This window comes from Vicugna pacos, chromosome 23, assembly GCF_048564905.1.
Source record: "Vicugna pacos chromosome 23, VicPac4, whole genome shotgun sequence".
Taxonomy (NCBI): domain Eukaryota; kingdom Metazoa; phylum Chordata; class Mammalia; order Artiodactyla; family Camelidae; genus Vicugna; species Vicugna pacos.
In genome coordinates, this window is record NC_133009.1 from 38,036,665 (window position 1) to 38,050,272 (window position 13,608).

The following is a 13,608-nucleotide window of genomic DNA, read 5'->3' on the forward strand; positions in this document are numbered from 1 at the left end:
AACCTGGCAGTGTTCTCAGCCATATCCTTCCTGGAGAAAATATTTTGACATGACCCTTTGACTCATTCATTTGACAAGGGTTTACTGAGAACCCACTGTGTGCCAGCCCTGCCATCCAACTTCCCTTACCCTGTACCGAGGGTGACCTCTCGGGGGAGCGGGGAGAGGACTCCAGTAAGTCAGCAGGCCCCCGGGTGAGGGCCCCCAGGCAGGGCCCCCAGGTGGGCAGGGAGGAGGAGGAGGGAGCCTGGATCCTGGTGGGGCAGGGAGACCCCAGTGTCACTGAGGCTGACAAAGGGAGAATTTCAAGGAGTGACTGACACTGTTCAATTCAACTGAGAGGCTGGAAAGACAGGACTAAAAAGTCTTCATTGAATTTAGCAACGTGCAGCTCCTTGGCAGCCCTGGCCAGACAGTCTGGGGAAGCGGCAGGGAAGGAAGCCCAGTTTAGTGAGTGGAGGTGCAGGGGAGGAGAGGCGGGGATGGCGGTGCAGGGGGCGAAGGGACAGACGCGTGGAAGGCCGTTCAGTCCTGAGTGAGGAGCACCAGGCCAACCCGGCAGAGCCATCCCCTGGGGCTGCTTTTACCTTCTTAGTCCTAAGTTGCTCTACTAGAAAGTCGCACCTCAGGGTACAGTTTTATTTTTCCTATTACATCATCTTCGATTCTGACACCCATTCTGATGTGGGGTTTCCCCCAACCAGTTCTCTGACACCACAGTGTCCTACAGTTCAGCTCAGTTCAGACAGTTTCCCTGGAGAGGCAGCAGATCCCACAGGTGAAGGGCTCAGTCCTGCAAGACTGTCCCCCACCCCCTGCAGACACTGATGGCAAGTCCGGTTGTCACCTGATCTGACCAACCGCTGTAGCATGGAGGTTGCCACAGTCTCCTCCTTGGGTTCCGTTAACTTGCTAGAGCGGCTCACCAAACTCAGGAGAACACTGCCGTTCTAGATTACCGGTCAGTCATAAAAGGTTGTAACTCAGGAACAGCCAGATCAGAGCTGCATGGGACAGGTGATGGGGAAATGGAGGTGGAGCGTCCGCGCTGTCTGGGCACCACTCTCCCAGCCCCTCCACGCCTTCACACCCCAGGAGCTCTCGGAACCCCGAGTTTTTAGGTTTATGTAGGCTTCATTATATAGGCAGGACTGATTAAATCCTTACCTGTTAGTCCAACCTCCAGCCCCGGACCCCTGCCCGGAGGTCGGGGTGGGGCTGAAAGTTTCTGCCCTCTAGTCTCGGGGTTGGTTCTGCTGGTGGCCAGTCCTCACATTCAGGTGCTTTCTAAAAGTCGCCCCATTAACATGCCAAAAGACACCTTCACGGCCCTCAGCACTAGGGAACTCCTAGAGTTTTAGGAGCTCTGGGCCAGAGATGGGGTCGAAGACCAAATACATCTATTTCTTGTTATAAATCATAGTATCACAAACCTGACTACTTTTTTTAAATGGGGGAAGACTCCATTTCATTCAGTATTTATAATGGGCTCTCAAAATGAAATAATTTGTTTCTTACAGTGGAATTTTACCAGAGTGTTAATGAAAATGTAGTATCAGGTATAATGTTTAAAAAAAACAAAGCCAGTCAGGAACAGAGGAACACCTTTAGATACTGTGAGATAACGCTTCAGAGAAGCCAGTGCCCTCAGACATCAGTGAGAAGGCAAAGTGAAGGCGGCCCGCCCTGCTGTCTTGCCTGCGTGCTGTGCCTTGCGCACACTACACTTCAGCTGCTCTTAACCAACTGGAAAGAGCTGATAAAAAAACCCAAAAATCTTATCCTAGGAAAATTAAAATGAAGTCTTCCGCATAAGCAAGGATAAAACCCCTCAAGGTGACGAAAGGGCGGCTTGCTTTTGGCTCACTCGCTTTTACCGTCCTCGTGCAGGGGCAGTAATGACTGCAGATCGGGGACGACTCTGGCTTCTGGGCCACACGCAGGCTGCGGAAGTGTTTGAATTCTTGGTCTGACTGCAGTAGCACAAGCGTCCTGGTGGTGTGGGTGGTGCAACCCGGCAGCTGCCATACTAGGTCCATGAGTTCCCATCTGTGGGGAAGCACCGCGAAGGCGAAACCGTTAAAGAGAACATACTCCTAGTACCTGAAATGGGGAAGGGGCTTCTAGAAGGAAGAAGGGCTTTTGGGGTTTTGGCTTGGGGTTGTTTTTTAAATTATAGAGGGTGGGCAGCAAAGCTCCCGCATGAAAGAGTAGCCTTTGAAGAGTTAAAAGTTGCCTCTAAAAGTTAAGATGTTGCAAGGAACAGACTGAAAATGAAGGGGGAAAGGCACAGTGGGGGCTCGTTCGGAGCCTGCACAGGAGTGTGTAAGTCCTCAGTGTCCCCGAGTCTTCGTAGAGGTGGTCTGGATTCTGGCGCTGCAATCATGTTTTCAAGCCTTCGAAAAGCCTGGTTCTCTGAACACTTCATACTTCCTTGTTAATTCTGGAGCAAGCCATTTTATCAGTTTTTATTAAACCGTTTTTCATCTCTTCAAGGGGCTCTCTGTTTGGTAACGGAACATTGGACCTCTCTGACGTCCTGGGTTGCTGCCCAAGAGGGCAGACTCCAAAACGTTCTTGGTTTTAAGGCCTCAGAATCCCCACTTCCTGGCTGCTTAGTTTTTCTCAGCGTTCTGCCTTCAGCTGACTGAATATGTAGACATTCTCTGCATTTCCACCCTGAAGAAAAATTCCGTCTGCAGACTAACAGGTTTCTCTCCTAACACATCCAGTGTTTTTTATACTTCATCCTCCAGGGCGCTGGAAAAGGGGCACAGAACTAATGAGAAATTCTTTTCTTTTTTTCTTTTCCACTTTGATTATCTTTGTAATTGATCAGAAAAGGATTCTCTCTTGTCCCCAAAGAGTTCCTTCTGTGGTCAAAAGTACAGCAGCTGGTCTGGCATAAGAGCAAGCTCTCAGCACAGCACTGCTGTGCTGTGCTGTCCAGGCACCGCCCCTGACTGGCCCTCACCGCCCCTTGCCCTCTCCGCCCCTGGCCCTCGCCGCCCCTGGCCCTCACCGCGGCCGCCACCCGTCCTGCTCTCTGGACTGAAGGCGCTCTCCCTCAACCCCTGCCCAGCAGCCTGCCCAAGCTTGTCTTCCCTGCCCGAAACCCGCCCAGCATCCCAAAGAGCAGCTCCTCCAGACCTCCTCAGGGGAAGGAGTTCTTCCAGCCTCTTCATTCCACCTTCGTACTGGGTCTGCATCTTCCGTGCTGTCCTCAGGCGCCATCACCCCAAGTCGGCTCCCCGGGCGCTCTGCCGTTGCCCTGGGAGACTGCTGTGGGCTTGTGTTACCCACTCCCTCCAGGGCGCACGGGTCCGGGGGCTCCGCTGGGATCCCCACACTCAGTCTAGCCGGGCCTGCCCTGGTGCCACCTGCCCAGACCCGGCTTTGGTGCCACCAGCAAGTGAGTGCCCAAGGGAGGAAACCAGGGGGGACACGCGGGGAACGTGGGACCAGCCGTGGTGGGCGGGGCGTGGGCGGTGGGCGGGGCTTAGTGTGGGGGCCCGAGCCAGGCTCAGAGTGGGTAAGCTTGCACTGGGAGGGGAAGTTCTGGAGCCGCTGGCTGTCCTCGACTTGGTCTGGAGAGAGTGACCGGGGTCCTTCCCGACGCGGCCATCAGGAAGGCCCTACTGACTCCCAGTTTAGGCGACCCACCCCCTTTGCCCCCAGGGGCACCCACCTGAGCCTGGTGTCCCAGCGCAGTGCCCACTGTGGGCCTCACTCAGAGTCCCTGGTCCTCACTATGAGGGGTGTATGATTTTTATCTGTCGTTACAAAGACTTTTTTGCAAAGCGATATCCTGGGGATTGCATTTAACACTCAGGGGCAACCGGGTCCCAAAGCACTCCCAGAAGTGGAAGATCGTGGGCAGGGGTCCACGGAGCACTCCATCCACCCCAGGCTGGGGCACCTGAGTCATAACGAGCTGCCCTTCATGTCTCCACCCACTGCTGCAGGCGTGTGGCGGTGCAGAGGGTGGGAAGCAGTGTGAGCAGGCAGGAAGGGAGCTGCCAGGTTGGGCGTCCTACCGCCTTCGTGCACTCAGGCCCCTCCTCTGGTTGCCCAGAGGCAGCCCCTCTTTCAGAAACACTGAGTTTTGGCGTGCAGGCCTTTGAGGTCTTGGACTAACCCCGTTTCTTTTCCACTATTCTCAATGCTGACCTCAGTCACTCGAGGTGCGGTGTCAAAGCGATGGAGCAGACTCAAATTAAATTTGACCTGGATGCCACCTTTCCGAGCGGAGTTAGTGATCCCGCCCTCCAGTGGGACACCACGTGGAAAGCTGCCAGGCAGTGCACCGCGGAAGCAACGCCAAATGGTTCCCTCGTGATCTGAGCAAATGGCTGGTTTAGTTTTGCTAGTCTGTGACCACCCCTAACTTCAGTGATCTCTCGTGATGGCAGTGTTTATAGTCTACGTAGTGGTTAAAGACGGTCTCTAGAGTCAGACACCTCCTGGTATTAAATTGAGTCTGGTTCTTAACCAGCTGTGGGACTGGAGCGGGCACGTGACTTTACTTGTCTTGAATTTCTGTTCTCTTACGGGTGAAGTGGAGGTGATGTCTAACTCCAGGCTGATACGGAGATTGCGTGAGGTTGTACATGGATGTAACAGTGCTTGAACACACACTTAAATACTACGTATGAATATGGTTACTGTTATTTTCGTAATGATCCGGTGATACTCACAAAGGAAAATAAGATTAGAATACATGCATGGGTCAGCATAAATCTGGCATCTCCACTAGAATGTAGAGTAAAAGCCATGTTCTTCCGACCAAAGAAGGTGTCATGGGTCAGTGTAAATGGGAGCATATTAAAGAAGCCTTTTAATAGCGAGCATTTGAGAATCACTGTTTGGATTTCCACAGTGCATTAGGTGGTGGAAAAGTGGAGAAACTGCTTTGATCTGAACGAGTTTGTGGACGGATAACCGTGAGTGAACTTGGTAACGTCACCAACTCCGCAGGCTGCAGGGCTGTCACCTCCGCTCCAGGGTTTCTGGGGACAGATGGGAAGCAGAGTCCTCCAGTGCCCACTGATATCATTTCAGGGTGTCTTCCAGAAAGCCTCGAGTTCAGTAAAGCTGCAGACTTTGCTCTGGAGAAGTGCAGGGCGCTGCTGTGTTACGTCCAGCGGTGTAGAGTGGTGTAGGCTGTGTCTGCCCGGGTGGACGTAAGTCATAGCTGACGCTCAGTCAGATCCCAGCCCGTCTGCCGGCAAGGGAGCAGCAGCCTTCCACAAGGCAGTCTCAGACTTACACATGGATGGGTTTGTTCCAGTGGAAATCCTTACTGTTAACTCCACAGAAATTAACTCGTGTGCAGTCATGGAGTGTGCCCTTGCTCTCCTCCCTTCTCACGACTCTCTTTTGAAATAGTCGTATCGGGGTCCCCACTGGATAAGCTCCCCGGGAACAAGCTGATGAGCCTCTCTGGTTCCTTGTCGCCCTCGGGTTCTGATTCTTCGTGGGGAGAAACCTTATCACCCTGGCCTCCTACCCCCCCCCCGCCCTCACACATGACTGACACTTTTAGTCTGGGGCTTAATGGAGGGTGGGGCATAAAGAGGATGGGCAGAAGCTGTGGGAATGAAGAAATCCAGCCAGAGCCCCTGAGTCAGAACTTCAGAGTGACCTAAGTCGGCTGCATAGAACTCTCCGTAATCTGGAAAACAGCTTCGTCTTTTATCTTGTTTGTGACTCCAGACTGGGGTGTTTTTCCTTTATTTTTAGTGAAGGGCAAGGGTTTTTGTGCGGCCCTGCCTCTGGCTGGCCTGAGGGTGCAGCCTTCTTCGTCCAAGGCTGTTGGCTGAACTTCTCCCTCGGGGTCTCGGGAGGGTGTGCGCTCCTGGAGGGGCGGTCGTGTCTGCTGTGCGCGGGTTTCTCGGGGTCCGTTGTGAAAAGGGAGACAAGTTAAGGATCCGGACGGCACTCCCTGGGTGCGCGACAGGTGTCGGGCTGTCGCGTACGCTGTGCTTGTCCCCCGCTGGTCTTGGCGCACAAGGCGTCTGGGTGTGAAGGGCACGGGGCTCTGGGGTGCACTGCCGGCCAGTTCAGGGAGCTGGTGCCCACGCAGGCGGGCACGGGGCCTTAGACTCCGTGCGTTCCTCTTCAGGCTTCAGGATTTGGAATTTGCGTTTGTTTCCGTGCTGCTTTCCCTCTGAACGGCCCCTGTTATGTTTCTCTTGGGTGGATTACATGTGGACAGCATTAGCGCAATCACAGACAGGAAACTTGGGTGGCACGTCACCCTCTCTGCTGAGTCAGGGGTTCTGACCGAACAAGGAGGCTCAGTGAACAGAAAGAAGGCGGCCTCCTTGGTTTATGCAGAAACACTAGGAAGTTGGCAAGTGATCTCGTTTAGTGGAGTGAGAGAGAAGGAAGGTGATAAGGGAAGGCCAGGGACTCTGGGGAGGGAGGGCTGAGTGTGATGCTGAGAAGCCAGAAGAGGGATGATGTGTTCAGAGGGAGCGCCGGGCCGCTGGCTAGGGTCGAGGTAGGAAGCCTCATTCTGGCGCCGCGAGAGGGCAGCTTCCAGGCTGGAGGTGTTTATGGCCAGCTCAGCGTCCCACACCAGCAGCCTGGCCGGGTCCTCCGGAGCTGCTCAGAGTGCACAGAGTCTGTGGCCCAGGATGGAATGAGGGCCCGGCTCCTCCCTGTCACCTCCCCTGCTCCTCGCTTTGCGAACCCAGCTGATTGGAGATCCGAAGGTGACTGGCGGCTTGTTCCTATCAGGGACTCCCGTGCTGCCGTGACCCTCACGGGGATGCTGGGACCTGTGCCCGCTGCCGTGTGACTCTTCCAGCCGTCCCTGTGGCAGGATTTGTGCTTCTACGAAAAAAGGCTTTGCTTCTGGCGACCCTGTGTAAATTATCCTGTTTGAATCCCCTCCTGTTTTGTGGCTCTGCCTGATTCCAGTGGCGGGTGGGGGAGGGACAAGCCACCCTGGGGCTTTTCTTCTCTTCTCCCCCTGCCCCGCCCTCCCCACTCCACCCTTTTATTTCCTGAGTCAAAAACAGCTGGGAGTATGGCTGGCAGAAAAGTCTTGTTTTAACTTGTAAACTGAGCGAGTTAGATCAGAAAGGCACTGACGGGGAGGACGAGCAGCAGGCCCTCTCGGTTCAGAGCTGCTTTACGTCCGAGGCTTTGAGGAGTTACTCTTTTCCGTTTCGCTTTGGTGTGGTCTCGCCCAGCGGGCAGCGAACTTTGGCCTTCTGGGCCAGATCTCGCCTACGCCTGTTTTTGTTTGGCCAGCAAAGCTAAGAATTAAGAATGGCTTTCACGTTCTTAAGGAACTGGAGGGGAAGGTTAAAAGAAGAAGAGTATTTCACGGCACGTGATCCCTTCGTCCGGGCCTACAGTTATCTCAGACGTCGCTGCATTCGTTTGTCTCCACGTGGTCTGTCCTGCTCTCTGCTGCAGGGGCAGAGTCGAATGGCTGCGACAGGACACATGGCCCGCAAAGCCTAACCCGTCAACTGTCTGGTTCTTCACAGGAGAAATTTGCCAGCCCTGCGCTAGGCACGTAACCTGAACCTTGCCTACATTGCAGAGCATTTTCAAGGTGTCGTAATGCCTCACTGGTTTAAAGACGATGCAGAAAGGCAAACATGCTGTATCGGTTCCTTTGAGTCAGCAGGGGATTTGGGACAAGTGTGCTGCCCGACCCCTAAGGAAGTGCCTGGAAGAGTGAGGTGAGGAGTGGGGGAGGGGCAGGAAATATCTCATGAAATTTCAAATCAAATAGCACTTTCGCCCCTCTCCAGAAATCTGTAAAATGGGACGTCTCCGATGGCTTCAGAAAGAGAAGGAAACGCTGGCCCCAGAAAGCGCCCTGTTCTCAGAGCTTCATTCGGGCCTCTGATCAGAACAGGGAAACTCAGATTCAGGTCGTCCTTGGTCAGCTGACACCCTAATTCTGGGACTTGTTTGTTTTTGTCAAGATTTTGTTTTTTGCACAAGAATCAAAATTATTTCACCAGACGTTCAGCTTCCCAGACATTTTGCTTCGAGGTGTTGAATTACCTGTTTATCCTCGGGAAGTGAGGCAGGGACGGGCAGGGGGCTGCGCCCCCAGTGTGAGAGTGGTGGGGACGGCCGTGTTCAGTGCCCCGGACCACGCTCCCCGCGGCTGCCTGTTATCCTCCACCCCTTAGAGTTTTCCCGTGTCTTGAGATTCCTGGTTGGCTTTTACTCTGAAGGATTTACAGTTCCTCGTTTGGAAACATCTGAGAAAGAGGAAGATGCCTTTTATCTCTTTTTCTTTTTGTCCATTCCTGCCCCTGTGAAAGTCGGCGAGGCGGGGCAGGGCTCGGGCAGGGCAGAGGGACGTCTCTGAAACAAGAGAACTCAAACAAACTGGCCGGCCGAGTCAGAGTTCCTTGCACGCCGGGCCGCAGTTGGTCCTAATTAAGGAGACTCCACTGACCCGCTTGACTCTTGCCCGCCCTCCGCTCCGGCCCTGCCCGCCGACGTGGCCAAGCCCCAGCCCACACCTCGGCCCACACCTCGTCCTTCCCCGCCTTCTCACCGCCTCCGCCCAGCACCCTGCAGTTCCCCTTTCCCACGTGAGGGTCCCAGTCAAATGTACTGATGCCCCTCTAGTTGCATCCATTGGTCCCACGAAGTGCTAGCCGAGCCGCTCGCAGGACCGAGTAATTGTGTGTCGCGCCACTCGAGGACCGCACGCAGGTCCTCGCTGCATCACGAAAGGCGGGGTCTCGCCAGGGTTAGACTGCTGCCAAGTCAGAGCCTCGGTGACCATTCCTTCCTCCGCCCCGGCCTCTGCCCAGCGCTGCCGCCGAGGCCGGCTGGCGTGGCCGTACGGGCCTGGGGCACCACGACGGAAGGCCCCACGTTAGCACGTCCCCGAGGTGAAAACCAGCCTGAATCAGGGAGGAAGGAGGTCAGCGTCTGGTGCAGCCTCGTGGGGGCGTGTCTGCATCAGCAAAGAGCAAGCTGATTCTCATCACTTCATGGTTTCTAACAAAGTGCCACAAGCTAGGTGGGGGCCTAAACAGCAGAAATGTATGTTCTCTCAGTCTCGGAGGCTAGAACCCCGAGATCAAGGCACCACCTGGGCGGGCTCCTCTGTGTCCTCCCGGGGCCACCTCTGCCTGCGGGGAGAGGAGCAGCTGCAGTGCCGCCCCCCCTTAGGAGGGCGCCTGTCACGCTGGGTGGGGCCCCACCCGCTTGACCTCGTTGAACCTTAATTGCCTCCCTAAAGGTCCTGCCTCCGAATACAGTCACTGGGGGTTATGGCTTCAACCTGAGGGCTTGCAGGGGACACAGTTCGTCCACAACGACGGTCCAAGTGTAAGAGGCTGTCTTAACCTTCGGCCAAAGATTTCATGGAGAGTCCGGAAGGCAGTGCTGGAAGCCGGGGGTTAGGAGACAAGGTGAGGATTTCTGAGACTTTTCCTGGGTCCTAGACATTTGAGCACCTGAAGGTATGACTGGACACCAGAAAACTGCACACGGGCACAGGATTTTGTGTCTGACCCCAAGAGGCCCAGCTCACCGGACCAGCTACGCCCTCCGTGACGGTAGGCTGGGCCCCCCAAGACACTCCTGCCGCTGATGAGATGGCACTTGGACAGATCCAGGCACAGGCTTTATTGGGACCGAAGGGGTGACCCTACTGCAACCGCTAAAAACATTGACCCTCCGGGAAAGGGGAGGGTCTAATCTGGACGTGCTGGTGGTGGTTGGAACTTCGGCAAGGACCAGTTGAGGTGCACTAAGGCTGGGGCCCGGCGGACAGACGTCTCCCATTTCTGCGACGTCCTCAGTGGACTGGGAGGCCGAGACTTCATGTCCCCGGTGGTGCCCAGCGGCCTGGGTTCATTCACACCAGCCCCTCTCCCCGCGCCACAGGCCGCTCTGGTGCTCACTGTAGAAATACGACCTGAGTGACAAAGGGAAAAGGCAACGTGGAAACGGGTGCTCTCACAGTTGTGGAGCGGCCAAGATCCAGCAGGGCACGGGGTCTAATTTTCTTGGCTTTCACGTCAGCTGGGTTTGAGCGCCAGGAAACTTCCTCAGAACTGGTGGCGTCAGCCACCACCGTCTTCCAGTCGAGTCTGAGAGAGAGCCCATCACCTAGCTGTTGCGGCAGACACCCTGAAGTGGTGGTGCCTGTTTTCCCAGACTTTTCAACAGGGCCAGCGTTGCCATGCAGCTGAGCCGTGGAAAGTAAATCTGAGTTTTCGGGTTCCCCAGCCTACGGCAGCCATTCACAAAATCAGCCTCAGCATTCGAAAGTTGAGCAGAATTAATCAGATACTTCTGTGACTCAAACTGGAGTTTAAGAAGTGTCTTTAACAAGTTACTGAAACCATTAATTTTCTCATGGGCTGGGGTGGGAGCGTGAGCTCGCTGCCGAAGTGCTGAGGGGGCCAAGCAAACTTCGCTAATCGGACGCGCCCTCCAGTGCCCTGTCGGCCTCTGGTTACCTGGTTCTGTAAGGTTCCTCCTCCTTGCTGAGCTTTGCCCTTAAGACTTGGCAAACCTTTAGCTCAAAAAATTTACATTGGCCCCCTCTCTCCGCCTCCCCCCCAGATCTTTCTCTCTGTGCAATTCATCCTTTCCTCCGGCTGCCAGGCTTCGCGGGCCGGATCAGGCCAGCTTGCCATGGTCTCGGCCAAACCACAGATGTAATGAAGCAGACGCTGTGCTCTGGAAGCGCTGCGGCCACGTGGGGTGGGAGCGGGGTGGTTGCTGCCTTTGAGACCTTCGCCACACTCTCCAGGAGCATGTTGGTTTCTCTCCGCGGCCTTGATGCCTTCAAAACTGAGCGTCACAAAATCGCAGTTTCACTCTGACTCTTCCATGATCTATGTTTTTTCTTTTCTTTTTTCAAAATTTTAAGCCACTCATCCTTTTTAACCTCTCGAGTGCTCTCTGAGGAGTGTGGCTAATAATCCAGCGGATGTGCCCAGCAGTTCTGCCACATTTGGTGACATCAGGAGGAGGAGCAAGATTTAGCTGCAAACCACAGCTGCTTGAGCTCGTGGACCCACTACCCACTGGAGCAGTGAGAGACGCGAGCGCTTCAAAGCAGCGTCAGTTTCACGGGCCAGAAGCTCCCTCTGGGGACAGAGCTCTCCAACAGAGACGCGGCACAAGTCACACACACCCTTTTAAGGTTCCGAGTAGACACTTTTTTAAGAAGCAAAGCAGGTGAAGTTAATTGTAACATATTTTATTTAATGCAATGCATCTAAAATGTTGTCACTTAAATATGTAAAGTAAAATTGATAATAAGATGGGTTACATTATTTTTCATGCTAAATCTTTGAAACCTTACCATACATCTCAGTTTGGACCAGCCACGTGTCCAGTGCTTGGTCTGTGTGTGTAAGTGGCCGGTGGCTCCATGTTACACAGATCTGGGCGATTACCACCTTGTAAGGAAGGGGAGCAAGGGTCTCACCTGCTGCAGGGACCGGAGAGGGAGCATCACGGACAGTTCTGTTAGGACCCGACGTCGCTGTGGCTGTGGGTGACCTCTGGCTGTCGTTGGAGCCGTTCACCTCGGAACGGGCCTGAAGAAAGTGTGAAAGACAAGGAGGGTGGGGTCTCTTGGGAACTTTGGATCGAGAAGAGTCCAAGGCGTGTCCCCTTGTTCACCTGGACAAGACGAGGCCTAGATCAGGACAGGTCATCACCCCTGCTGTTTGACTCAGGTTCCAGAACTCAGTGTCTTCCCATTGTCAGGAGTTTGGAATCCACGAGCACGCTTCTGTAGCAGAAGCACAGGCCACGCACGAAAGGAGACATCCTGGACTTGACCCCCGGGGAGTCCACGTGGTGAACTGTTTTCTCCCTACAGACTCGGCGGTTTCGCGTGGTTTGACCTCTTCTGTTCCACCGCAGGTGGCGAGCTGGGGCTGGGTGTTAACTCTGCCGTCGCTCCGGGGACGTCGTGCAGGGTTTCAGAAGAGGACGTAGGGGTCAGCCCGGCCCGCTTCCAGCCCCGCCGTCAGGCTCCCCGAGAGGATGCTTAGCGTTGAGCCTCCTTACGAGACTCGCCTCTCACCAGGGAGCCAGCGTCAGAACTCGTGTGTGGGCGACCCCGCCCCGTCCCACGTCCTCTGCCTTCTAGAGTGCAGTCACCCTTGTTGGCTCCGTGAAGGGGACCGGAGAGCCTCCAGTCTGCCTCCAGCTGCGTTTTACGAGTCGTCTGGGGACTCGGTTTCGGGAAGTTGGGCCGCTGTGTAGTCAGAGGGCTTCCTGCTGCCTTGGGCGCGTGTCCTTCCAGGTGGGCGGGGTGGGCGGGTTGGGCGGCTGGACGTCCTCGGTGTCTGCGGAGGGTAGGGCTAGGCTTCCAACTCCACAAACTCTGGGGGCAAAAATCACCCCAAAAGGAAGAAACCAGCTCAGCTCTTACACCAGCCTCTTGCGTTGTAGGCATTTCTCCACTCTCAGAGGAGAAAATCAGGTTTTGGGTGCTTTGCGCTTTCCTGTTACGTGGTAAATAACCAGCGACGTTTGGTTCCTGCTTCGCCGGGTGTATGTATTCAGGATGAAAGGAAAACCGATCCAGTGTTGGAGTCTGACTCCCGAGAACCAGGCTGCACTGGAGGAGCAGAGAGGACTTGTGTGACCACAGGCCATCCGCCCTTCCCGCTGGCTCGCCCACACCCTTGGCCCCCTGGCTGCCTGCGGGCCTCCCTGGTCACTCGAGTTCTGTGGAGCGGCTGGACCCGCTGTGTGGGGAGCTGTCCGTGGGGGAGAAGTCTGGGAGGGGCGGCCAGTCCCGGCCAAGAGCTGCATTAGTGTCTGTGCTCTTCCCAGAGCGGGGGGCGTTCCCCGCCCCGGGCTCTGTCCTGCATCCGCACAGACATACACAGTCCTTCTTGTCCTCCTCCAGAGGACATGGGTGCACCCACACCCCGGAGACGAGTGTACCTGTGCTGGGGAGGGGCGGGCGAGCAGGGGGAGGGGTCTGCTCTCTGCTTACAGCCTCCATGGAGGGCTTGCTACATCAGCACTTGCGGGGCTAGGCTGTCTGAAGGAATGGTAGAGGGTCACAGCGCGCTGCCCTCCGCCCTAACCACGAGAGCCAGCTGGGACGTAACAGAAGTCAGAAAAGAAAGGAGACAGCAGAGCATGCAGAGTGGCTAGCAGAGCTGTCTCCAGAAGCGGACGAGCCCTTCCTCCTTCGAGGGGCTCGGGGAGGGGGTTAACTGAGCAGAGACGGGGGTCAGGAGAAGGTAGCCGGGCTGCACACAGACTTCCAAAGGCTGCCCGGGGACCAGCAAAGGGAGACTTAGGCACAGCAGACGCCTAACCCCTACCTCCTGCCCAGAGGCCTTCCCTCCCTGAGCAAAGCTGAGAACCCCCCGCCCCGGGTGCTCAGCAAGGGCCCCCCAGCAGTGCGGCACCGAGAAGTCCCAGAGCAGGCCGGAGGGCGAGGAAGACCCCGCAGAGCACAGGGGCCCCTCCCTGAGCGCTTGGAGGCTGTCACCTCGGGCCAGAGCCCACAGCAGCCCCGCGAGCTGGCGGCCGGGCTGCCCAGCGCAGAGAGGCCGCTGTGGTCCCACATGGTCAGGCGTGAGCCCTCCAGGGAGGACAGCCCAATCCTGCCCTTAGGTC

The 13,608-nt window shown here is 55.8% G+C and overlaps 1 protein-coding gene and 1 long non-coding RNA gene across 9 annotated transcripts in view; one reads left to right on the plus strand and one right to left on the minus strand.

Moving 5' to 3' along the window:
* The window catches only part of NAV1 (neuron navigator 1), a 205,921-nt gene that overhangs the window by 151,227 nt on the left and 41,086 nt on the right, over nucleotides 1–13,608 (plus strand). The window contains exon 1 of one of the 8 annotated variants that reach the window (XM_072948835.1): nucleotides 7,567–7,703. The exons of the other annotated variants lie outside the window; for them this stretch is intronic. Coding sequence (XP_072804936.1) covers nucleotides 7,582–7,703 — 122 coding nt within the window. The 5' untranslated portion in view covers nucleotides 7,567–7,581. Of the gene's footprint in view, nucleotides 1–7,566; nucleotides 7,704–13,608 lie in introns of those variants that run through there. 8 annotated transcript variants of the gene reach the window in all.
* LOC140688821 (uncharacterized) lies at nucleotides 1,499–11,715 on the minus strand. The gene is made up of 3 exons (XR_012063669.1): nucleotides 11,444–11,715; nucleotides 8,035–8,237; nucleotides 1,499–2,049 (listed from the first exon to the last, which is right to left on the minus strand). It is a non-coding gene; the product is annotated as an uncharacterized lncRNA (long non-coding RNA).